At 42.6% G+C, this 26,717-nt stretch overlaps 1 protein-coding gene across 1 annotated transcript in view; it reads right to left on the bottom strand.

Moving 5' to 3' along the window:
* Positions 1-26,717, bottom strand: part of ephb2b (eph receptor B2b) — a 248,056-nt gene that overhangs the window by 43,742 nt on the left and 177,597 nt on the right. Inside the window, exons 4-5 of the mRNA XM_062986759.1 lie at positions 18,947-19,102; positions 15,436-15,765 (exon numbers count right to left, since the gene is read on the bottom strand). Of these exons, the coding sequence (XP_062842829.1) occupies positions 15,436-15,765; positions 18,947-19,102 (486 nt within the window). The remainder of the gene's footprint in view (positions 1-15,435; positions 15,766-18,946; positions 19,103-26,717) is intronic.

Below are 26,717 nucleotides of genomic sequence, written 5' to 3'. Positions count from 1 at the left end.
CTTTCTCAGACACGTGCATAGTACACCAACCCCTTCTTGTTCACCCACACTACGGTGGATTTGTAAGTAAGGCCAGTCCTGCGCATGGAGAGTCACACATTGATCTGAGTGTTTTTACACTTCTGTACAGGCACCTCAGGCTACTAATCAGGGTTCGTAGAGAGCATCAAAGACCCCAGCCCCTTTTTTGGGTCTGGGCTTTTCCCACCCAGCAGACTAGTGGCCATTATGTCTACTGCAGGCATCAACAAATTTGCTTCGAGAACGTTGTATGCCTTCCAGTCCTACAGTAAAATAGCAGTCGCAGACATCATTAAAATGGCTAGACCGATGTGACATACATGTTCTTTACAAGTCAATATAAACTCTTGACTTCAACCCTGTCCTGCACTCTCCTGCTTTCCCTTAAAATAATGGTTTTCTTTCAAAATAAAACACTCCTAATTGAGTGAGAGCTGAATGCGAGCACTATGACTGATTATCTGACAGTAACACTGGTCTCAATTCACATAGCACCACTGGAATGGGAGGCACAGCAAGTAAAACAAGCCACGGTTAAAACACAGCTGCTATTGTATGTGCTTTCACAGCATGGTAAAACCATTGATACTTCAAGCAGGTTCGCCCAGTGTTGGATGTGTTTAAAATGTCAACAAATCAAACCGAACAATTTTCTCCTAATGCCAAGAGTTTATGAAGTGCCATGGAGCGAGAGGAAAGGACGACAGGTAGAGAAACAATACAGAAGGAGGAATTCCAGCCCAGCGTTGGAACATAGTAAGACCGTACAAGCATGTGGATTTGGATTCAGATTGTGGTAGCACTTATAAATCCCCATCTCCTCCCTCTCAGGTCTTTTCCTTCCTTCCTGAGAAGAATTTGTCCGACGGCGCCCAGGCGTTGAAACATGGTAAGACCGTCCAAGCATGTGGATCGTATTTGGATTCAGATTGTGGATTTTTGAAAAAATTGCTCTAGGTAGCACCCATAAATCCACATCTCCTCACTCTCAGGCCTTTTCCTTCCTGAGAAGAATGTGTCCGACTGCGCCCAGGCTACTGCCGCCGGCGTACTTGACGTATCGTGCCATTCATGCATTTCAGAAGGTCTAGTGCCACTGAGCGATAGGAAAGGATGCCAGGTAGAGAAATCCATCGTTGGAACATGGTAAAACCGTACAAGCATGTGGATTTGGATTCCGATTGTGGATTTTTTGAAAGACGGCTCTAGGTAGCACCCATAAATCCCCATGTCCTCACTCTCAGGTCTTTTCCTTCCTTCCTGAGAGGAATGTGTCCTACTGCGCCCAGGCTACTGCCGCCGGCCTACTTGACGTATCGCGCCATTCACGCATTTCCAAAAAGTCCCAATGCCAAACCAGCCTGAGCTCTTAGAATCGAAACTGGCATTCATCACTGTTTCCCATCTGTAATGGATTGTGGATTTTATGTCTCTGTGGACGTTCCAGCGTCATAAAACAGCCCAGTGCCATTTCAGTTAATCAAGCTTTAAACCATCTGCACTGAAAAAGATCGAAATATTAATGGACTCGTATACACACTGTGAGCTAATTCAAAAATTGGCACTTTGAAAGGCTTATGAAGCCTGGAGATACTTTCAGGGAGTTTATGACTCATTCCGTGCTTTCAGTGTGTACACGGAGAGGAAAATGAATAAATGACATCTGTATTTACAGCGAGCCAACTTGAGTTGTAAGCTGAGAGGCGATCTGCTGTTAATTTACTCTGTATTATATCAACGATAATTATGTTATCAATGATTCATCGGTACATACACAAAAGATCTGGTTCATGGACTTACAGTTGAAGTCCTTAAAGGCACCAGGCATCTACAGTATTTACTTCAATAGACATTAATAGACAAGCACGGGTATCAAACACTTTGTAAAACTCTTGGGCTGAACAGTCTTGGCACTGATCAGGTCATGGTTGGTTTCAGTTTTTTATTTTTAATACATTTTAACTCAATTTTCCTCCCAATCTAGTCGTATCCAATTACCGGATTTGTATTTCTGCCTCTACTGCTGCAGACCTCCACACTTGTTTGCACTGAAAATGTCCAGAACTCACTACAGACTTTATTACAGACTGGACTGAATAATGAAGAACTCCATAACATTAAAACCACCTCCTTGTTTCTACACTTACTGTCCATTTTATCAGCTCCACTTACCACAAAGAAAGACTTTGTAGTTCCACAATTACTGACTGTAGTCCATCTGTTTCTCTGTATTCTGTTAGCCCTCTTTCACCCTGTTCTTCAATGGTCAGGACCCTCCCAGGACCACTACAGAGCAGGTATTATTTAGGTGGTGGATCATTCTCAGCACTGCAGTGACACTGACATACAAGGTGGTGGTGTGTTAGTGTGTGTTGTGCTGGTATGAGTTTATAAGACACAGCAATGCTGATTGAGTTTTTAAACACCTCACTGTCACTGCTGGACTGAGAATAGTCCACCAACCAAAAATATACAGCCAACAGTCCAGTGACCACTGATGAAGGTCTCAACAATGACCAACTCAAACAGCAGCAATAGATGAGCGACCATCTCTGACTTTACATCTACAAGGTGAACCAACTAGGTAGGAGAGTCTAATAGGGTGGACAGTGAGTGTGCTGATCCACTCATACCAGCACAACACACACTAACACACCACCACCATGTCTGTGTCACTGCAGTGCTGAGAATGATCCACCACCTAAATAATACCTGCTCTGTGGTGGTCCTGTGGGGGTCCTGGCCATCGAAGAACAGGGTGAAAGGGGGCTAACAAAGCATGCAGAGAAACAGAAGGACTACAGTCAGTAATTGTAGAACTACAAAGTGCTTCTATATGGTAAGTGGAGCTGATAAAATAGACAGTGAGTGTAGAAACAAGGACGTGGTTTTAATGTTATGGCTGGGCTGATAGCCCAACTAGCCTGACTGCATGTCTTTAGACTGTGGGAGGAAAACCGGACCCGAATTGCTCCACCCAGGACCTTCTTGCTGTGAGGCGACAGCGCTACCATTGATATCACAGTGAGTAATAATAAGAAAGGTTAAAAAAAAGAAGCCTGGGCCTAGAGCTATACAAATGTTAATCATTAATTTCAAACATGCATGAAATGATCAGAGCCTTGGCAAGTGGAAAAATCCAGATAGACCTACACCGAGTTTAATTGTCAATTTAAACAGAACAAACGCATCTCCAGTAAAAATGTACAGCTGTCTGTAAAATTAGACTTAAAATCAGACGTGCATAGCGCGCTTTAAGCGCTACCGAAGCATGCTGGCGTGATCCGTGTGCCTGGCATCTCAAGCGGGGGTTCGGAAAGAACATAAACATTATTAACATTCTGCACTTAAAGCTGAAGTGTGCTGCATTTGAATGCAAATGTTCACAAATCAGTCTTTACACATGAGGGAAAATCTGTCAGTGTTTGTTATTCATGAATGTTTTTACCATAGAAAGATTAAACGCGCTTGGAAAACTCTTCTCACTTCTTCATCACCGCTTTGTGCTCAAGCGGAAATATGACTAAGTAGATCCCAAAATAAAGATGATAAAAGAGCAAAGATTGTCCAAAATAGGCGGCACAGGGCTCGGTGGGTAGCACTGTCGCCAAATAGCAAGAAGTTCCTAAGGGTACGATTCTCAGGTGGAGCTATCTGGGTCCTTTTGTGTAGAGTTTGCATGTTCTCCCTGAGTCTGTGTGGGTTTCCTCCGGGTGCTCCGGTTCCCACCCACAGTCCAAAGACGTGCAGTCAGGTTAACTGGAGACACTAAATAGCCCTAGGTGTGTGTGTGTGTGTGTGTGTGTGTGTGTTTGCTCTGTAATGGACTGGACTATCCCCCTTTCATGCTGTTCTTCAATGGTCAGGACCCCCACAGGACCACCACAGAGCAGGTATTATTTGGGTGGTGGATCATTCTCAGCACTGCAGTGACACTGACATGGTGGTGGTGTGTTAGTGTGTGTTGTGCTGGTATGAGCAATGCTGATGAAGTTTTTAAACACCTCATTGTCACTGCTGGACTGAGAATAGTCCACCAACCAAAAACATACAGCCAACAGCGCTCCGTGGGCAGCGTCCTTTGACCACCGATGAAGGTCTAGAATATGACCGACTCAAACAGCAGCAATAGATGAGCGATCGTCTCTGACTTTACATCTACAAGGTGGACCAAGTAGGTAGGAGTGTCTAATAGAGTGGACAGTGAGTGTGCTGATCCACTCATACCAGCACAACACACTCTAACACACCACCACCATGTCAGTGTCACTGCAGTGCTGAGAATGATCCACCACCCAAATAATACCTGCTCTGTGGTGGTCCTGTGGGGGTCCTGACCATTAAAGAAGAGGGTGAAAGGGGGCTAACAAAGCACGCAGAGAAACAGATGGATTACATTCAGTAATTGTAGAACTACAAAGTGCTTCTATATGGTAAGTGGAGCTGATAAAATGGACTGTGTAGAAACAAGGAGGTGGTTTTAATGTTTTCTGTCACTATTTAGATATTGTTTGTAGAAAGGAGGGTTGAGTGTATGTAGAGTAATGTAGAGTAAAGATTAAATGCTGACTTTTGATTAAACATTATTATTTTGAACATAGCGTCTTAAATCAGATTTAGCATGTGTGCAAATTTTTATGTAAATTATGCAAAACCAAACCAGATTTGTTCCATTTTTCATTAAGACTGAACGCACAAGATTTTCATGCTTCTTTAAAGAACTGCATAATTAAATGCATATTTTATGTGCTGCGAGTGCACACTCACTGACTCCAGTGTCTTATTCTGAATACTTATGAGGCCTCGATCTCGGGCTCATGCTAATTGCGCTGCCACACTTTTCCCCAATGACGCTATTAGTATGGAAGTGAACGGCGCCGGCCAAAGCAGGCCGATATCCACCGCTAGCGCTCCAGGTGTCTCCTGCTCCAACTCGGCCACCCTACTGACCTCGGCTGGCACTTTCCGTATGGGGGCCTCGCTGCCACCTTCTGTTCTAGTTCCACCTGAGCACCTCTGGTCACGTGACTCTCTGGATGCCTGATCTTGCGTTTAGATTGTGTTTGCTTAGCGCAGACGATTAATGCAATTGTTTAAAGCTGTTTATACACTTTGTAGTTCTACAATTACTGACTGTAGTCCATCTGTTTCTCTACATACTTTTTTACCCTGCTTTCATCCTGTTCTTCAATGGTCAGGATCCCCACAGAGCCGGTATTATTTAGGTGGTGGATCATTCTCAGCACTGCAGTGACACTGACATGACGGTGCTGGTGTGAGTGGAGTTTTTAAATACCGTGTCCACTCACTGTCCACTCTATTAGACACTCCGACCTAGTTGGTCCACCTTGTAGATGTAAAGTCAGAGACGATCGCTCATCTATTGCTGCTGTTTGAGTCGGTCATCTTCTAGAGCTTTATCAGTGGTCACAGGACGCTGCCCACGGGGCGCTGTTGGCTGGATATTTGTGGTTGGTGGACTATTCTCAGTCCAGCAGTGACAGTGATGTGTTTAAAAACTCCAGCAGCATTGCTGTGTCTTATCCACTCATACCAGCACAACACACACTAACACACCACCTTGTATGTCAGTGTCACTGCAGTGCTGAGAATGATCCACCACCTAAATAATACCTGCTCTGTAGTGGTCCTGTGGGGGTCCTGACCATTGAAGAACAGCATGAAAGGGGGCTAACAAAGCATGCAGATAAACAGATGGACTACAGTCAGTAATTGTAGAACTATAAAGTGCTTCTATATGGTTAGTGGAGCTGATAAAATGGACAGTGAGTGTAGAAACAAGGAGGTGGTTTTAATGTTATGGCTGATCTGTGTATGTTTGGATACTGTTTGTGCAGAGTCAAATTGACAATAGACCATGTGACCCCCTACAAAATGATGCTGGTACAACCAAACCAGACCCAAACAAATGAATGTGATAATGGCAGCTTACTTCAGTTGAGGTGGTACCCCTGAAAAACAAGAGTGCTCACAGCCCCTCTCATCTGTACGTGAGAGCCACTCGGCTGTGCCACCGCTGCCACCGGTATGGCTATCCCTCGTGGCCTAGCAGCAGCTTGCCAAAGCAATTTTGGAGATAATTAAGTCATAAATCTTCTGTCGGTGCCTGACAGCGGCTGAGCCAGATTAGCGAGCCCACCTCCGAATAATACGATTCGTTCACACAATGGCTCCTCGGCCTATTAAAAAACAATCTGTCTCCTTCAGGTATTAACCCACGCCCGGCTCATACGCTGGCGCTCACCCCGGGCTGATAAAATGACTAAACAAACGGAAGGAAATGCAAAACAAGTGACCAAATAAATGAGGTGTGTATGGATCGGTGCATGCCTGACGTGTGCCATATGGGTAAATCGTCTATAGGGAAGCGCCAGACTCTCATGCTGACAGCTAATAGCTGGCAGGAGATGGTAATAGTCATGATGGCCAACAATCTTGGCATCACAGGTTGGCAGCTGCGGTCTGAACCAAAGCACTGGATCATAATATTGTTAAAAAATAACAAACTACAGTGTGCAAATGCATTCTGTATCATACCCAGTTTCCAGTTTATGACCCACCTTACCAGTATCTACACCTTCTAACCAATAGGTCAAACCCTGTGTCCTTGTAGGTTCACTCCAGCCCAAAAACATGCAAATGTTATTTGCCCCAGGTGTGTCTGTTAATGTATTATTTTGTAATGCCCTGTAGCTGCCCTGTGGGCAGCAGCCGTACGCATTTTATCACCTACACTTTGACGAGTGCAATGCAGCTCAGCGTTGTGTACGGAGAGGACACACCCTGAGAGCCCTCTTTTTTCATCTCTGTGCAGGCGCCATCAATCAGCCAGCAGAGGTCGTAACTGCACCAGTCACGGGAGAGAGACCCCATCCGGCTTAGTCCCGCCCATATCTGAACAACAGGCCAATCGTTGTTCATGTGGCCGCTCAGCCTTAGACGGTAGGCAGAGCCGAGATTCGATACGATGTATTCGAGATCCCAGCTCTGGTTCCAACGTGTGTTTTTACCGCTGCGCTTACAAAGTAATTGTTGGTGTGTCTACAGAGTTTTTGGAAATTTGTAGGATGTGAAACATAAAAGTGAAAAAAATAAACAGTGTTCGGTCGACGGCTACAGTAAAAACAAACAGCACAATCGTGGTAATTTGTGTGCAGAAAGAAATGTACCGTACTGAATAACGACTACTTAGGTCAATTCCAGATAAAAAAAACCTCAACAACGTCACCTTCTGCCAAGGAAGCTGTTGGTTTTACTCATCGTTCCCCATTAATCCAGAAGAGACGTTGTTGAAAGGGTAAAGAGTGGGAGGAAAGAGCGCAATGAAAGAAGCGCAGCAGTGCCATGAGTGGCATTTCCCCTGCAACTCTCCACTCCAGCCTGCCAGACAAAATCACACATCACCAGTGACCTGTCACACATTGCTCTAATAAAACTTTCAGAGGGTGGGCCTGCCAGACCGACAAATTCTATCCTCTCCCTGCTGAACGCTAGCTCTGAGCATGTGTGTGTGTTTACAGTCGGTCTGGGTTTGTGTAATGACTGATTAACCCCGCGTGACCCGCTAGTTCAGAGCTGCGGGGGGAAAAAGCAGGCACAGGAAGACGGCATGGCAAAGCTAAAACACACGCTCTCGCTACCCCTGCATGCCGATTACAACTGGAGTTCCAGATTTACAGAGCTCGCCTCTGTGGGTAGCACTGTTGCCTCACGGCAAGAAGGGCCTGGGTTTCTATCCCCAGGCGGGGCGGTCCGGGTCCTTTCTGTGCGGAGTTTGCATGTTCTCCCCGTGTCAGTGTGGGTTTCCTCCGGGAGCTCCGGTTTTCTCCCACAGTCCAGAAACATGCAGTCAGGTTAATTGGAGACAAGGAATTGCCCTATAGGTGAATGGGTGTGTGTATGTGTGTGTATGTATGTATGTGTGTCTGCCCTGCGATGGACTGGCTGCCCGTCCAGGGTGTTACTGTGTGCCTTGCCCCCACACACACACACGACCCTAATTGGATAAGCGGTTAAGACAGTGAGTGAGTGAGTGAGTTTGCAATGTGTGTGGCTAAAGCAACTAAGCCTAATATTTAAAAGGGGTGTCCACAAACTTTTGGCCATGTAATATAGACTCGTGTTGGCACTTATGAGGCAGCAACAGGTGGCACAAGCCTAGAAAAATGAAACTGTACCCAACAGGCCACTCAGTGTAAAAGATCCAAGGCTAGAGTTTGAACAAGCCGGGTCTCATTTGCATTACAATCGGCATTATGTGCCAAAATGCCAACGACAGCGATGATGGCTCCAGCTGTGAGGAAACTTTCCGAAAAACAACGCAGCAAGGCCGGGTAAGAACTGCACATCAACACTGCACTTTGTTTTAAGTGGAAAATAAGAGTCCGGGTTGGTAAAAGCACTTTGCTCTCATCAGCGAGTCGACAAGCCGAAGAGTAGACGCTCTCCGGAGGAACACACTTTCTCAGCAGGCACTTCCAATCCGCTTATTTGTTTGTTTCTTTTAAGGAACGTCCCTCCACTCCACAGCTGCACGGTTCTAAAACGGTTCCAATTAACACTTCCGAGAGAGACTCTCTTTCTCCCGCTGGAACCATCCCTCCAACGCGTACCGGCTTGCGAGGCTGAACTGTGGAAGCGGAGAAGCGCCGATTCACCCGGTCTAATGAGGGATGACAAGATGTTTATGTAACCCCGAAGCCCTCTGAACCAGAAGCAATTAAGGGCCTGGCCCATCCAACCCGGGGCCTCTCGGCTCCTCCGGCCTGTCCTGGGGGAGTCCGTAGCCAAAAACGGGGTGCTGCTGGGAACGCCAGCCCTAATAGGGACCTTTCACAACTCTCTCTAACTGAGACCCAGCACTCGTAATCCGAAGTGACGGCCACTCTGTTTGAGAGGATGCAGACGCCGTCTCGGGATGGGGGGGGGAACTGCGATTGGGCAAACTCCTGGCAAACTCTTAAGGAAGACAGGAGCAAGTGGTGTGCTCTTTAGTGATATGTACTTTGCCATACACAGTCTGCCTTAAAACTATCAAGAACAATATTTATCAGGTTAAACAAATAAACCAGCTAAAAAATTAAATGATGTTTGTTTCTTGAAATGAATTATTATTCATACTTATTATTAATGATAATAATAATTAATGAATTATTATTCATTAATTATTACCCATACATTATTAAATCCTGTATGGGTGTGCATTTGCTAGATGGATTTTTATACACTGCCAATCAAAAAAATAAAAAAATAAAAAAATAAAAAATAAATAAATGGATGAATAAATAAATACATTAATAAAAAATAAATACTTTATTAAATAAATAAATACAATCATAAATAAATAAAAATTAATTTAATAATAAATAATCACAAAAGTAAATAAAAAAATAAAAATAAAAAATAAATTAAAACAAAATAAAATAAAATGAAATAAAATTCCAGATCATCACAATTCACTTAATCATGTTCACTTCCTCTGGGAGTCATGATCACATTTCACCAAATAAATAGCATTTTCTCTAAAAAATGTAATGCTGTTTGTTTCTTGAAATGGTAAATTATTAAAATCCTGCATAGCTGTGCATTTGCTAGATGGATTTTTAGACACTGCCAATCAAAAAAGTAAATAAATGAATTAATAATTAAAAATAAATACATAAAATAAAAATAATGAATAAATAAATACATAAAAAAAAAAAAAAAAAAAAAAAAAATTTATAAAAAAAAACAAACAAATCATTTCACCAAATAAATAGCATTTAAATTATTAAATTATTGAATCCTTTATGGGTGTGCTAGATGGATTTGCTAGATGGATTTTTAGACACTGCCAATCAAAATAAATAAATTAATAAATAAATTAATTAGTAAATTAATAAAACCATTAATATGTTAATAAATAAAATAAATAAGTACATACATTAAAAATAACTTAATTAATTAATTAAATATAAATAATTAATAAAAAAGTAAATACAAATAAAATGAAATAATAAAAAATAAATAAATAAAACAAAACAAAATAAATAAATATAAAATGTTTTATTATTAAAATAAATTGCATATAAAATAAATAAAATGTTTGCTTCCTCTGGGAGTCATAATCACCAACGGCCTAGCACAACATAGATCTTGTTTAAGTCTAGCAAGCCAGAGTTAAAAGTGGCAGGAACTCCAAAAAATGAACAGGATAAAGGAACAAAGCTTAGAAGAGGAATCCCACCGCTCAAGCAGTATCCAGTGTTTTTTTGCTTAGCAAATATTGCAGGGTCAACAGGGACCAGCGCAGGCTTTACAGACCTGACGTCGGTCTTAAGGTGCAGATTTTCAAAAATACCCCCCTTTTATTCTCGAGTTTGTACTCATTGCCAAATCTTGGGAGCTTTACTGAACTAAACCATGGTCTCTGATATATCAGCTTTCTCTAAAATAACACCGCAGGTTGATGTATCCAACATTCCCCCCACAGCAAGTCCACCAACATCCCACCAAGCGTCAGGAGTGAAGCATGTATGAAAATGTGAGCGTGAAATTGGGAGGCCTTCACTGTGTCTGCATGTCAGTTCGAGGGGAAAAAAAAAATGAAGTGCAAAGCTCTTTGCTCTCATAAACCGACACAGGTGTGTGAATGTTTTTAGACTTGCATGCTAAGTGAGTATGTTAAATAGATTATTTCTGCACAAACATTCTGTGCTAATTCGATTTCCACAGCTGATTGGATGACTACGTGGCACAAGAGATGATTAATGTGCATGTACAGTATGTATTTGTGTTTCACAAAAGACGGATACTTAATGCCAAGTTGGCTCGGACCTGGCGCACATGTGGCGCGCTGGTCTAATGCACTAGCCCACCCTTGAGATCTTGGGCTGGATCAATCAGCCAGGTGCCCGTGTAGACAAAACTGGCTGTGTCTGACAGGGAGAGACGGTCAAACGGATTCCTCGTTGCTGCCGCAATTGTGCCCCCTGCTGGCTGGTCTGGGTGCCTGCATAAGCAAAGGGATGGTGAATCACGGATAGTAGTGAGACCCCTTCTCTGGCAGGTGAGGAAGTGGTTGACGATCAGGGTGGTGGTATGCAGAATGCCCCATCAATGGCACAACGTCCCATTTTCGTGGGGTAAATCCATTTGTAAATCCACTCGGTGATCAGATCAGAGGAAGTGCAGGTAGCATGGTCAGGTGTCCACCTGTTAAAGCGCCAGACGGCGTGGAAAGATCCCTTACTGTCCTCTTTTTGAGAACTTGGGTCCGCTTGTTCTCTTAGGAAGAAGGACACATGGTACTCCATGAGGTATAAAAGGTAGCTTTATAGTCACAGTTTGCAGAATGCCCCAGCAATGGCGCAACGTCTCCAAAGTGCAGGTAGCATGGTCAGGTGTCCACCTGTTCCCTTACTGTCCAATTTCCGAGATCTTGGGTCAACTTGTTCTTTCAGGAAGAATGTCACATGGTACTCCATGAGGTATAAAGGGTCCCTGAAGGGTTGGATGCATTAATTAGATAAATCATATGCTATGACCTTTGCACTCATCAGATCTTGAACACTTTTGGAACATCTTGCCCCAGCAATGGCGCAGGTGGTGTCCACCTGTTCCCTTACTGTCCAATTTCCAAGAACTTGGGTCCACTTGTTCTTTTAGGGGGAATGTCCTGGTACTCCATGAGGTATGACCTTTGCACTCATTGGATCTTGAAACACTCTTGGGACATCTTGGACCCAGAGGCTGCATCAGAGGCTCATCAAATGACCAATTGGTGTCCTGCTCGTCCAGTACGTACCTGTGACTTGGAGCATCTTTTCCAATGTGCATTTAAGCTGTTCTGGTGTCATACGTTGACCCAACACCTTATTAAGACTTGTGGAACATCTTGGGCCCAGAGGCTGCATCAAAGGCTCATCAAATGACCAATTGGTGTCCTGCTCGTCCAGTACAATTTCTGAGACTTGGAGCGTCTTTTCCAATGTGCATTTAAGCTGTTCTGGCGTCATATGTTGACCCAACACCTTATTAAGACTTTTGGAACATCTTGGACCCAGAGGCTGCATCTGAGGCTCATCAAATTCCTGAGAACTTGGAGCATCTTTTCCAATGTGCATTTAAGCTGTTCTGGCATCGTACGGTGGTCCAACACCTTATTAAGATGCGTACTGTTGTTTTTTAATCTTTAATTCGTCACCCGTTTTGTGTTTTGAGGGCTGGGATGGGGGGTGGCAAGGATATGTGAGACAGTCGAGAGCTGGCTACATTAAAAGGCTCTTTTGAAGGTGATTTCCCAGCATGCTCTAGGGTAACATTTATCACGTTGTCCATTCAATTTCTTTGCCTTTTCTCTTCACACATCTTTCCTTTCGACTGATTTTCCCTCAGTAAAGACTCTCTAAAGCCAGAGTACCGGTCGTCAAGCCGACAGGGAGGGGCGGCGTTCAGAAAAGTGACGATTTTCATCTCGGGTTCAATAAAATAACGTCACACTTCGGAATCGTGAGTTTAACGAGGCCAAGCCAGCTCCGGTGGGACGGTGGGAGTTGGCACGCTGCTCTGCGTGTATCCAACAGAGATGGGCTGAAGCGAAGATAAAGCCTTTCTTCATCTGAATCATTCAGCACGCCGAGAGCTGATCCCAGAACAGTCGACCGCACATTTCACAGAGACAATTAGAGAACAAACCAAAGACTTCGCCGCCGAAGAAAGTGGGACGCCGTCGACTCAGCCACAATTGCAGGGGTAGAAAAAAGGACAGCTGCTACCGCTCCAAAAAGAAGTCTGACTGGGACACGTTTTTAAGCTGCTGTCACGGCTCGAAGATGTGACCTCTGATCATTTTATCAGCTTCACTTACCATATAGAAGCACTTTGTAGTTCTACAATTACTGACTGTAGTCTATCTGTTTCTTTACATACTTTTTAAGCCTGCTTTCACCCTGTTCTTCAATGGTCAGGACCCCCACAGGACCACCACAGAGCAGGTATTATTTAGGTGGTGGATCATTCTCAGCACTGCAGTGACACTGACATGGTGGTGGTGTGTTAGTGTGTGTTGTGCTGGTATGAGTGGATCAGACACAGCAGCACTGCTGGAGTTTTTAAACGCCGTGTCTACTCACTGTCCACTCTATAAGACACTCCTACCTAGTTGGTCCACCTTGTAGATCTATTGCTGCTGTTTGAGTTGGTCATCTTACAGGGCTGGATGTTTTTGGTTGGTGGACTATTCTCAGTCCAGCAGTGACAGTGAGGTGTTTAAAAACTCCAGCAGCATTGCTGTGTCTGATCCACTCATACCAGCACAACACACACGAACACACCACCACCATGTCAGTGTCGCTGCAGTGCTGAGAATGACCCACCACCCAGATAATACCTGCTCTGTGGTGGTCCTGCGGGGGTCCTGACCATTGAAGAACAGCATAAAAGAGGGCTAACAAAGCATGCAGTGCTTCTATATGGTAAGTGAGTGTAAAAACAAGAAGGTGGTCATTATGTTATGCCTGATCGGTGTATATATCAAATCAAATCTCACTGGATTATTTCGAATGTCTTCATTCGTAAACTGAGGTTTAATGCATGAAGATCAGGAAAAGGATGAAAATGATGTGGTTACGCGGCCCGGGCAGCGCAATCACAGACCGGTCGGGAGCAAATGAAGCAGAAAAAAAAATGGTGCTTTAATAGTCAGGACGTCTTTCGCAGATCATGAGCTCAGAGCTGTATGATCAGTAGGCCATCAAGCGGCATCTGGTGTGGGTAGCATCATCTGGGTACGAGGTTGTGTGTGTTTATGTGAGCGTGAGATGTCCAGACAGTCGTGTAGAACGGCTAGAGGTTAAATAGACGGCCACCACAGAGGGAAAAAGGACATAAGGCAAAGTTTTCCATACAATACTTATAAAACATCACCGGCTAAATCTGAGCAAGCGGAAAACATCCACCGGCGACTGACCCTTAGCGTGGGTGGAAGAGTGAGCCAGGAATGGACTGATTAAGGCATTACAGTTAATTAATAATAATCTGTTTCTTTATGTTAAGGTATGTACATACCCCTAAAAATTAATGAGGTATAGTTGAGGTATTTCAGTCACGCCTATTGCTAACATCTATGAAATCAATGATATGTATATACGAGTATTTATACACACCGATTAGCCATAACATTAAAATCACCTCTTTGTTTCTACACTCACTGTCCATTTTGTAGTTCTACAATTACTGACTGTAGTCTATCTGTTTCTCTACATACTTTTTAGCCTGCTTTCACCCTGTTCTTCAATGGTCAGGACCCCCACATGACCACTACAGAGCAGGTATTACTTGGGTGGTGGATCATTCTCAGCACTGCAGTTACAATGACATGGTGGTGGTGTGTTAGTGCTGCTGGAGGTTTTAAATACCGTGTCCACTCACTGTCCACTCTATTAGACACTCCTACCTAGTTGGTCCACCTTGTAGATGTAAAGTCAGAGACGATCTCACATCTATTGCTGCTGTTTGAGTCGGTCATCTTCTAGACCTTCATCAGTGGTGACAGGACGCTGCCCACGGGGCGCTGTTGGCTGGATGTTTTTGGTTGGTGGACTATTCTCAGTCCAGCAGGGACAGTGAGGTGTTTAAAAACTGTGTCTTATCCACTCGTACCAGCACAACACACACTAACACACCACCACCATGTCAGTGTCACTGCAGTGCTGAGAATGATCCACCACCCAAATAATACCTGCTCTGTAGTGGTCCTGGGAGAGTCCTGACCATTGAAGAACAGCATAAAAGGGGGGTAACAAAGAATGTAGAGAAACAGATGGACTACAGTCAGTAATTGTAGAACTACAAAGTGCTTCTATATGATAAGTGGAGCTGATAAAATGGACAGTGAGTGTAGAAACAAGGAGGTGGTTTTGATGTTATGGCTGATCGGTGTATGCAGTGGTAACTCAGTGGTTGAGATACTGGACTGGACTGCCACTGTTGGGCCCCTGAGCCTGTGTGAGTCGCTTCGAATAAAAGCGACTGCCGAATTATTAGGGCAGATGTAGCCTAGTGGTTAAAGTACTGGACTAGTAATCAAAAGGTCCCTGGTTTGAGCCCACCACTGCCAGGTTGTCACTGTTGGCCCCTTGAGCAAGGCCCTTAACCTTCAATTGCTTAGACAGTATACTGTCACAGTACTGTAAGTCGCTTTGGATAAAAGCGTCTGATAAATGCCTAAAATATACAAATAATGAAATGTACCTGAAGTCAATAATTAGAAGCTGTGCGGACATATGTTTAGCCATATACTGTACGCTAATTAAGGCGGGATGCTGCAAAGACCATTCCTGTTCCCAAAACATTTAGAAAAACATCTATATATATCAAGAAAAAGTACTAATATACATAGAGTAATCTGCTTACCAGCTTGGTTAGTTGTGATGTTCACCGAGGCATACTGGGGTGAGTAAGGACTCTGTTCTGAAACTCCATTGACAGCCTGCACCTCAAACGTGTACTGAGTATGAGCAAGCAGGTCGCTGATGTAGACCCGCGTGTCGGTGAGGCCCAGCTGGCGTGGCGTGAACTGAACGTTGTCCCCGCAGCGCGTGCAGCCTCGGCCTCCGCAGATCTTACAGATCACGTTGTAGACCACGTCGCCACGGCCGCCGCTCTCGCGCGGGGAAGCCCACTCCAGCATCAGGGACGTCTCGTTCACGCTGGAGATCACGCTCTGCGGGGCCGACGGCACGGCTGTGGACAAGCGGTAAAGCGAGGAAAAGCATTTTTAGATTTTTAACCTTATTATTATTCAATAATTATATACAACCCCAAATTAGAAAAAGTTGGGACAGTATGGAAAATGCAAATAAAATAAACATTTCATTTGTTAATATACTTTCATTCCTGCATTTCAGACCTGCAACATATTCCAAAAAAGTTGGGGGCAATTTAGGGCTAGTAATGAGGTGAAAAACTAAATAATAATGTGATTCCAAACAGGTGATGTCAACAGGTGATTGTAATCATGGTTTGGTACAAAAGCAGCATCCAGGACAGGCTGAGTCTTTGATGGGTAAAGATGATCAGATGATCTCTCGTTTGTCAACAAATGTGTGAGAAAGTGATTGAAATGTTTAAAAACAATGAACCTCAAAGAAAGATTGGAAGGGATTTGCATATTTCTCCCTCTACAGTGCAGAATATCATGAAACCATTCAAGCAACTGGGAGGAATCAGTGCAAGCTTAACCTGAACGCCCGTGATCTTCCATCCCTCAGACGGCACTGCATCAAGAACCACCACTCAGCAATAGCTGATATAACCACATGGGTGAGGGATTACTTTGGCAAACCTTTGTCAAGCACTTACATGCACAAATACCACTTAAAACTTTACTGTGCAAAAAAGAAGCCTTATGGTAACCATGTCCAGAAGCGGCGTCGACTTCTCTGGGCTCTGAGGCATCTAGGATGGACCATCACACAGTGGAAACGTGTACTGTGGTCAGATGAATCAGCGTTCCAGGTCGCCGTGTGATCCGGACCACAGACGAAAAGGACCATCCAGACTGTTATCAGGAACGAGTCCAAAAGCCAGGGTCTGTCATGGTATTTACACTTCTGTGATGGCAGCATTAATGCAGAAAAGTACATTGAGATCTTAGAGCAACATGTGCTGCCTTCAAGACGTCGTCTTTTCCAGGGACGTCCAGACAATGCAAAACCACATGCTGCATGGCTGCGGAAAAAGATGGGTACGGGTACTGGACTGGCCTGCCTGCAGTCCTGACCTGCCCCCAATAGAGAATGTGTGGAGGATTTTGAAAGGATTATTTGCATTTTCCATACTGTCCCAACTGTCTGATTTGCGTAGTGATGACGACGACGATCTGTACTTTCCCAGATTTTCCCTCCAGTTCCGCTCCTCGTTTCTACGAACTGCACTTGAAAACAATGCGATCTGAATCGTGTTTGGGAACGTTACAATTACAGGGTCGTGTCATACACAAGGGCGGTCTACAGACCGACATCAAGCGGCACTGCTAATTAACGGCAGGAAGCGCAGGTTTACTGCTGGCTGGCGGCTAAGCGCTCACACTGAGAGCTACGTCATGCGAAATGTAGTAAAAATACCCCGTGTGGGTATGTGTTCGGAATAAGAACACACACAATAGCATAGCATCGAAACAGCTAGCTTAGGTAAGACAAAACAAAACAAAACAATCCCTTTTATTTATCTTTAACTAGCTGCTTTTAATTAGCGTGAGCCGTTCCCTGGGGGCTAATGAGATAACCAAGACCCCTCCGCCCTCCATGTTTGGGGAGGAAAAAAATCCTACTGATTACTCCTTTATAACCGCTTTAATCACATGCCCATTACCAGGCATCCCAGTCCTGAAGGGCAAATCCGCCGTATGGCGCTCGAAACCGTTCGTAAACACCCGCGTTCCTGTGGATAGCGGGGCGGTAATGGGTGGCGTTGAGCTCGGCGGAGATCTCAGATGTGCTCTTTCCAGTCTTTAATCAGCGTAAAGCCTGCTGAGCGGCGGCTCTCTGACGTCGCTGCTGTTTTCTTATTCACAACAGCTGCGCGGCTCCCATGGCTATTCCGTATGCAAATGGATTCGGTCAAAAGCGCCAGCGATTCTGCTTTCTTTATCTGTCTCTCTCTCTCTTTCTCTGCGCCCTCTGTTCACCCTGGCATTCAAAGAGAAATGAAAACACGGAGCGCACAATGATGTAGGGAGCTCCGGCAGCCCGGCCTCCTGTAAGGTCGTGCCCTTTTGTTGACATCTAACGCCGACTTGCTCTGGGGACGGACGGAATGAGACGGAGCGGCTCCGTGACGACGGAGATTCAGCCTGGCCTACATGATGTCAGGTCAGGGCTTGGAGGAAAAGAGCGGCACAGTGGCTCGGTGGGTAGTACTGTCGCCTCACAGCGAGAAGGTCCTGGCTTTGCTTCCCAGGTGAAGCCATTTGGGATTGCCTTTCTGTGTGGAGTTTGCATGTTCTCCCCATGTCTGTGTGGGTTTCCTCCAGAAGCTCCAGTTTCCTCCCACAGTCAAATACATTCAGTCAGGTTAACCTGAGATACTAAAGTCCACTTAGGTATGAATGTGTGTGTATGCCCTGTGATAGAATGGCGACCAGGTACACCCAACCTCCCACCCAGGTACACCTAATTAGGTACACTCAACTGGTACTCAGTCAGATTTTGAAGATGAACTTTGTGGGTATACAATTACACCTGTTGCTCTGCACACAATATATACTAGACAACAATAATGATGATAAGACAAAAATGCTGATAAGACACCGCAGGCCTTGGTGCAAACTACTGCTTTGCTCAGCGCTTGGCTTGAGCGCTGCGGTAAAACGTCATCAGAGTGCAAATACGAGACGAATCTGCATGTGAGTGGAATAACCATCAAATCCACACTGAAAGCATCCACATGTATCTGTGTTTAGCTGATTTTTCTCCTGTTTCACTTTTAAACTTGTGTTATAGCTCGGGTTGCTGAGTAACGATGAGAATCAGCTTTTCCGGGAGTTTTAAAAATGCTTATCACTAAAAAAGTGGTTTAATGTACTAAAAGAACGAAACAGAAACACTAAACCTCTCTTAATTATTACTGATCATAAGTTCTCTCCACTAATGGAATCCCTCAGTCGTTGTTTTAATACAATAAGTCACGTTAAGCTTTGTTCGTATGGCCCGAGTCACTTTTACTGCATCATATCAAACAGTTTGTCTCATTGGAGGCGCTTTGAAAAGGTCAGCGGCAAACTGGGTTCAAATCAGGTAAACACTAACAACACGACAGGTGGCAAGAATAGACATGATGGTGGTATCCTGTAGACATGGCCGAACAAAGACAACCAAGGATTTCGACTTTTAGCATGTTTAAAAGCTTAACCAAGGTAACTTACTTGTGCATGGCATTTGTATCGGGTCCGAGTCGGTCCGATAGTAGCCGTTACGACACACACAGATGGTGGCGCCGTCGTTGGTGGTGCGGCTGTTGATGGGGCACGGCAAACACGCCTCGTCACCCTGCGCCGGCTTGAAGAAGCCCGACTGGCAGACTAAAACACAGAGTGAAAAACAGCAACATTAGAAAAAAAAAGCACATCTCTTCAATTCATTACAGTCGCCAAGTGCTCAGGCATGGTGAAGAAATGCCGGGCCGGCGTGAGTGGTGCTGAAGGACTCTTCAAACCGGGCTGAGAAGAGTCCAGGCAAACAGTGAACTGCTTGAACTGATTATTAAACCGCTTCGCCTCTTCGCGACACTTTGAAGAGTTTTCTGCTTTTTGAGCCCTTTAACTGGGAAAATTGAGACATAAATAAAAAGACACTAGGGATGTAACGATACACTCTACCCACGATGTGATGCGAGTCACGATACTGGGTTCACGATACAAATTTTTCCTGATTTTTTAAACTGAAATTGAAGACAAATTATGACAAAGTTTCATTTTATTATTATTATTTATTATTATTACTTGTTATCATTTTATTTCTCTTAAAAAAAGAAAATACGATATTGTATTTGTGATTATCTTTTATTTATCTAAATAATGAATGCCCCTTTATTTCTGAGGTAGGTACAAACTATGCAAAACAATTTTGAATTGAGCCCAATTTGGCTGAAAAACCCCAAATTTGGCAACCAGGCGTATAGCGCCAGTGACGTCAACCAGGCGAGGTGTATAGCACTCTGCCCTCTGCTGTTTAAAGTGAATATCGATTCATTTTACATGTCAAATCGTGGTGAATCGTTACATCCCTAAAAGACACAAACGGAGAGAAAAGATACTTATGAGATTCTGCCGTAAAGCAGAGTAACTGTCTGGGTTTGAATTTCAGCTCTGCTACTGGTTGGCCGGGCGCCCCCTAGCAGGCACAATTGGAAGTGCCTCAAGCAGACGAAATTGGCCTCTAGTCTGCTGGGTGGAAAAGACCAGACTAGTAAGTGGGTAGGGCCTTCAATGCTGTGTAGGGACCCTGGTTAGCAGCCTGAGGCACCTGTACAGAAGTGGAGAAGCATGGAGATCGGTGCGTGACCACCATTCCACCAAAGTCCAGGCAAACACTCTCCCAGTGTCTGAGTGGGTTTCTTCCGGGTGCTCTGGTTTCCCCCTACAGTCAAAGACATGCAGTCATGCAGTAACCTGAGATACTAAAGTCCACCTAGGTATGTGTATACACTGATCAGCCGTAACATTAAAATCACCTTCTTGTTTCTACACTCACTGTTCATTTTATCAGCTCCACTTACCATATAGAAGCACTTTGTAGTTCTACAATTACTGACTGTAGTCCATCTGTTTCTCTGTCTGCTTTGTTCTTCAATGGTCAGGACCCCCACAGGACCACTACAGAGTAGGTATTATTTAGGTGGTGGATCATTCTCAGCACTGCAGTAACCTGGTAGTGGTGTGTTAGTGTGTGTTGTGCTGGTATGAGTGGATCAGACACAGCAGCGCTACTGGAGTTTTTTTAAATGCTGGACTGAGAATAGTCCACCAACCAAAAACATCCAGCCAACAGCGCCACATATGCAGCGTTCTGTGATCACTGATGAAGGTCTAGAAGATGACCGACTCAAACAGCAGCAATAGATGAGCGATCGTCTCTGACTTTACATCTACAAGGTGGACTGACTAGGTAGGAGTGTCTAATAGAGTGGACAGTGAGTGGACACGGTATTTAAAAACTCCAGCAGCGCTGCTGTGTCTGATCCACTCATACCAGCACAACACACACTAACACTAACACACCACCACTATGTCATTGTCAATGCAGTGCTGAGAATGATCCACCACCTAAATAATACCTGCTCTGTGGTGGTAGGGTACGGTAAAAAAGTGTGTAGAGAAACAGATGGACTACAGTCAGTAATTGTAGACCTACAAAGTGCTTCTATATGGTAAGTGGAGCTGATAAAATAGAGGTGGTTTTAATGTTATGGCTGTTGGTCTGTTTGTTTGTTTGTTTATAATAATAAGCTAGATGTCAAAGAATTTAGGTACCATCCCAAATATGCAGCATTTACCAGTAAGGTTGTAAGCACACCTCCCAATTACTAGTTTGTTTTAGCCATCCCAGCGTCATACTTTAGTCAATCATGTCTGTACGGACACCTAACCGGTCGATAGCTCTGCTGAGATTCCAAAGGAACCCTGGATCTCAGTGCTTCTGAGCACCACAGCGAGTAGTCATTGCATTGTTTACAAATTAGAAGGATGTGAGGTCATCTGTCCATGAGGTAAAGCTGATGTAATTGATTTTATGCAGCAAGATTACAATAGAAAATACAAACGCAAAAGCAAAGCCAGATCGAAATGGCTTCAAGAACTGAATGAATGTTTTGGAAAGTCTTAGTCAAAGTCACAACTTGAACCCAGAGTTCACCATGTGGCGAGACCTAAAACGAGCAGTGTGTCTGATTTAAAGCAGTAGGCTATAATATCTCTGAAATCCCTTATTGCCTTTGACCCAGGCAACCTTTTAAAACGTTCTGCACCTGCTTGGCCAGCGTTAAGTATTTTCAGGGACTACGCTGTACTCAACAACCCTGTAACCCAGTCCGTTCCCTCCACTACGTCTGGGTTTTTACCAGTATCAGGATCTGCCAGCTAAAATCCATTATTAATCATCCGAGTACTCGGATCCCAGCGAGACGATCTTGCTCGGTTCTCCATAACAAACAAAAACAGAATTTTCCGACCGCAAGAACGTAGGGGCGTACTGCGACGGACTCCGAGGAGGGCGTACTGCGACGGACTCCGAGGAGGACGCAGGGCGCATCCCCGCGCGCTAACCCAACGGGGAGCGAAGCCGAAAATGGCAGCGAGACAGACACCGAGTGTGAGAATCGCTTAAAAATGGAAATGAAGACAGACCACAGTCAAAGGCCGCCAGCGAGACCCCGTCCACATCTGGATTTGAGGGGAGAGGCCGCCTCGCCTAGCCAAACGTTCTGCAAAACTCCTCAGCCCCATTCCTGAGTCGCTGCTCTCCCCTCGACGCCACACATGGTTAGCGTACGCACTCAATCTTCCAGACCTTTCAGAAGAGATGAGAGCAATAAAGCAGACGCTGTATCCTCCACGGTCTTAACTGGAATTCATGGCTATGGGCCGTGAGAGGAGCAGAGCGAGGTAAAGGTCTCGCTAGACGTTTCTCACAGCGTCTGCAGGTATACTTATGTTGAATTTAATACTTTCAGGACTTTTAAAGCCATTTTAAATGTAATTTAACCCTAAACGTCCAGTTTATTGTTCAACTATTTATATTAAAGCATATTACTTACGAACTAATGCGAAAGACCAGCCAACTTTACTACTGTGCCAAGCAAAATGTACCACACAAAGCTCAAAAATATTAAGAAATATATCTAAAAATAAATGTCATCTGTTATAATGTCCATTATTTCCATCTCAAAGAGAACGATCATACGGCTTTAACACAGACTAAACGGTCTACAGACTCTTTATTCAGCCGAAAGAGCATCTGTGAGGTCAATCACTGAGGTTGGACTCAGTGGCCTGGCTCGTAATCGATTCCAATTCATCCTAAGTGTGTTCGATATGGTTGAGGTCAGCAGTCTGTGCAGGCCACTGGAGTTCCTGTGCATCGAACTTGTCAAACCGTGTTTTCATGGACCTTGGTTTGTGCACGGGGTAAAAAAATAAATAAATAAAAAAATAAATAAAAAAATAAAAAAATATGTAAAAATAAATCAATAAATATGTAAAAATAAACAAACTATAAAACTAAAAAACAAAATAAATAATAATAATAATAATAATAATAAATAAATAAATATGTAAAATTAATAAACAATAAAAATAAAATACAAAATAAATAATTATAAATAAAAATAAAGCAATATGTAAAATTAATAAACAATAAAAATAAAGTACAAAATAAATAATATTAATAATAATAATGTATTTATTTAGTTATGTAGTATTTAATGCATTAATTTAATTGTATTTGTTAAATTTTATATACATATATTGTTAATAATAATAATAATAATTATTATACTTTTAAATTATTTTTTATAATTATTAATTATTATTATTATTATTATTATTAGTAGTAGTAGTAGTAGTAATAAGTAAATAAGTAAAAATAAAAAAATAAAAATAAAATACAAAATAAATAATACTAATAATTATGTATATATTTATTTACTGCGTATTTATTGCATTTATTTAATTGTATTTGTTAAATTATATATATATATATATATATATATATATATATATATATATTATTAATTATTATTATTTATTATTATTATTATTATTATTTTATTATTATTATTATTAATAATAAAATATTACTTTACATTCCGAAAAAACAACAATTCTTTTAAAAAAATTTACAAACATCCAGGGTTGCTCAGAATTGCAGCAGGTATCCAATAAATAATTAATACTTAATAAACCTATGCCAGTTTGATTTTCTTGTAACATGGCTAAGCTGCCGATAGAGTTTGGGAGTTAGCCACAGGAGTTGTGTCTTGCACAGAGGCGCAGATAATTAATGAACATCGAGCATTAATTCACTCCAGGTGGAAGTATCTCTATATATCAAGGTTTCCCCTTTTCAGATTCGCCAGTTTCTTTGTCTGACAATGAGACGGGCTTGGTCTGCCAGCAAACTTTGTTGGGATCATACCAGTATGGGAGTGTCATGTTTGGAAATGTCAAGTTGAGCAAGTTCCTCCAAAGAGGGTGTGATGACCCCTTGTATGGAGCAGTTTCCAGGTAGTAGAACCATAGTGGGCACAGGCTGGCACTCGTTTCACAGATACTGACTAGTGTTAAGTTCCAAATTTTTCCTTTTTCTTGAAAACTGGCCTGTCATTACAATAAACCAGTTTTCATTTCTGCGCTACCCCCTTCTTCTCCACTTTCTCCATTGTGGGCTGTGGATGTTTATTGATTTGTAATAGTCCTCTTTTAGTTTGTGGCATTTTAGCAACAGTATTGTTCTACCTTGGTCAGGCATTCGGCACTTGGGTTCTATTTCTATTCTTGAAGGTACGGGGCTTCACCTCAAGCTTCAGTAGCGAGGAACGACCCGTCCTGTTACATTTTTACTCTAGATTGCCCCTAGTTGAGTGTGAATGAGTAAGTGTGGTGCCCTGAAATGAACTGGCATCCGGTACGGGTGTATTTCTGCCTTGCAACCAGCGTTCTAGGATAGACTCCAACTTCTAGGAGCAAGGATTATCAGTTAGTGCTCTTCCCTGCCAGTAGTCACATAAAAGTAAGCAGGCTCCATCTGCCAAGAGGCTGGCATTGCATCCTTGGGCTCCGTTGCAGAGGGCAAGGGTTAACCGGAGCCCTGCAGCCCTGCTGGGACGCCTGGAATTTCAGAAAAGCAGGTCAGACTGAAAGACTCCCTCTGTCCCTGCTTCCTCTCACCTGCTATGTCTCAAGCTGTCACTCTGTATCCCGCTTCAACGCCTCCGCCAACCGAAGGAGCAGAGGTGCTGGCAAAAGCACCTCACAGAGCCATACACACACTCACATATACAGAACGTACACTCTCAAGCTCTCAACAGAATATAAACAAACTCAAAAGACTTTTCCCAGATCCGCAATCTCACAGGGGTCTTACGCTCTACACGCTCGATTTTCCAAACACTCCGACACACGTACACACCCCACCTAGCAGAACTATATTTATAAAGCATGGTGAAATATTCCGCGGTAGAATTCGATTCCGGATAAGGCATTAATAACCGTTTGAGGATAGAGGAAATGGTCCGGAGAAAAATGTACACTACCGAAGCAATAAGGCACTTCGGCTCACATTAGTCATGACATGTTTTCCTTCTCTGGTGATTTATGGGTAAAATGAAGAGTGAATGAAGTGAAATACAAGGCTCTCGCGTTCAGGAAACAAATCAACAGAATAGCAGAATGGGGTTTCAACTCTAGTGGAGGAGGATTGGGACTTCAAATCATTAATACTGAAAACATGGAAATGAGATTCTGGCTAATTAGCTGACGCCTTTATCCAAAGCGACTTACAGTACTGTGACAGTATACAGGCCAAGCAATTGAGCAGCAACCTGGCAGTGGTGGGGTTTAAACCAGCGACCTTCTGATTACAGGTCCAGTACCTTAACCACTAGGCTACAACGTCCCTACTTCCAGAGGACTGAGGCTCCAAACCAATAAAACTGGGAACATACATAAAAAAAAAAACAATACACGGGTCACCACAGCTCCTCTGGTCCGCATACATGATCTGGAGCCATTTTTACATCGGATGCCCTGACGAGTGCACCTCCCCTTTTACACATAGCCTATCAGGTCTGTGCAGACGCCCAGATCTCAGCAGGAGTGGGCAAGTGATTTACCGCTGTGCCACCTGAGCGCCCTCATCATATGATACACATCATGAAATTTAATTCTGGAAAATGCTGGAGGCACAGTATTAGTTAAATTGATCAAATGTAAAAGAAAGCTGTTATAATAATAATAATAATAATAATAATAATTCTTATAATAAAAATAAAAATAATAATAATAATTGTTTGTTTGTTTATTAGGATTTTAACGTCATGTTTTACCCCACCTGGGGATCGAACCCAGGACCTTCTTGTTGTGATGCAACAATGCTACCCACATAAGTAGTAGTAGAAGTAATAGTAGTAGTAGTAGTAGCAATGGTAGTAGTAATAGTAGTGGTAGTAATAATAATAATAATAATAATAATAATATTAATAATAATAATAATAATAATAATAATAAAATAATAAAAATAATTATAAATATATTATTTTTTATTGTTATTACTATTATTATTTTATCATTATTATTACACTTAAGTAATAGATTAATAATAAATAATTACTATAATAAATAATAAAAAATATTAATAAAATGTAAATAATAATAATAATAGTAATAATAATAATAATAACAATATTTCGCTTACTTTTACTATTATTATTATTACTATTATTATTATTATTATTATTAAATAATAAGTTATTAACAATACACAATTACTATAATACTGTAACTACTACTACAACAACTAATATTATTAAAAAATGTTTTATTTATTATTATTATTATTATTATTGTTATTATTATTATTAATATTATTACTATTATTATTATTATTATTACTATTATTATTATCACTATTATTGTTATTATTATTATTATTACTATTATTATTATTATTAATGGACAATTTTGACAGAAAGTGTAAAACTATCTTTCACATGTTATTCCTATAAAACACACGGGCGTCTACTCGTTTTTGAGCACAGCTGGTCACTAGCAGTCATTTTATGTTGTTATTTAAAAGCCCCAGCATGTCTCTGCGGTTACAGGAAGCCATTACGGCCAAGAATATCCCTTCAGAGTGAATAAATATTGGTTACTTTTTCTGTTTGCTAGTTTTATTTGAGTTATTACACAAAATTGGACTTCGAGACTTTTTCTAGCTGGACTGATTTGATGAAATTTGCTCTTGTATGGGGTGGAAAAGGAAAGCTGTAAGATTCTAATGGAATTTATATACACTTCAGGTCTAATTTCACAGCAGGCCTGTCAAAACGCTCCAGATCACCTCGAACTGCTTCCAGGCTCGAACCAGAACTGAGGTGCTTGTCTGACTAACAAACTTAACTTGAAGGACACACGGTTTGAA

This window comes from Trichomycterus rosablanca, chromosome 24 (genome assembly GCF_030014385.1).
Source record: "Trichomycterus rosablanca isolate fTriRos1 chromosome 24, fTriRos1.hap1, whole genome shotgun sequence".
Classification (NCBI taxonomy): Eukaryota; Metazoa; Chordata; class Actinopteri; order Siluriformes; family Trichomycteridae; genus Trichomycterus; species Trichomycterus rosablanca.
This window is presented reverse-complemented; position numbering and strand designations above follow the sequence as displayed.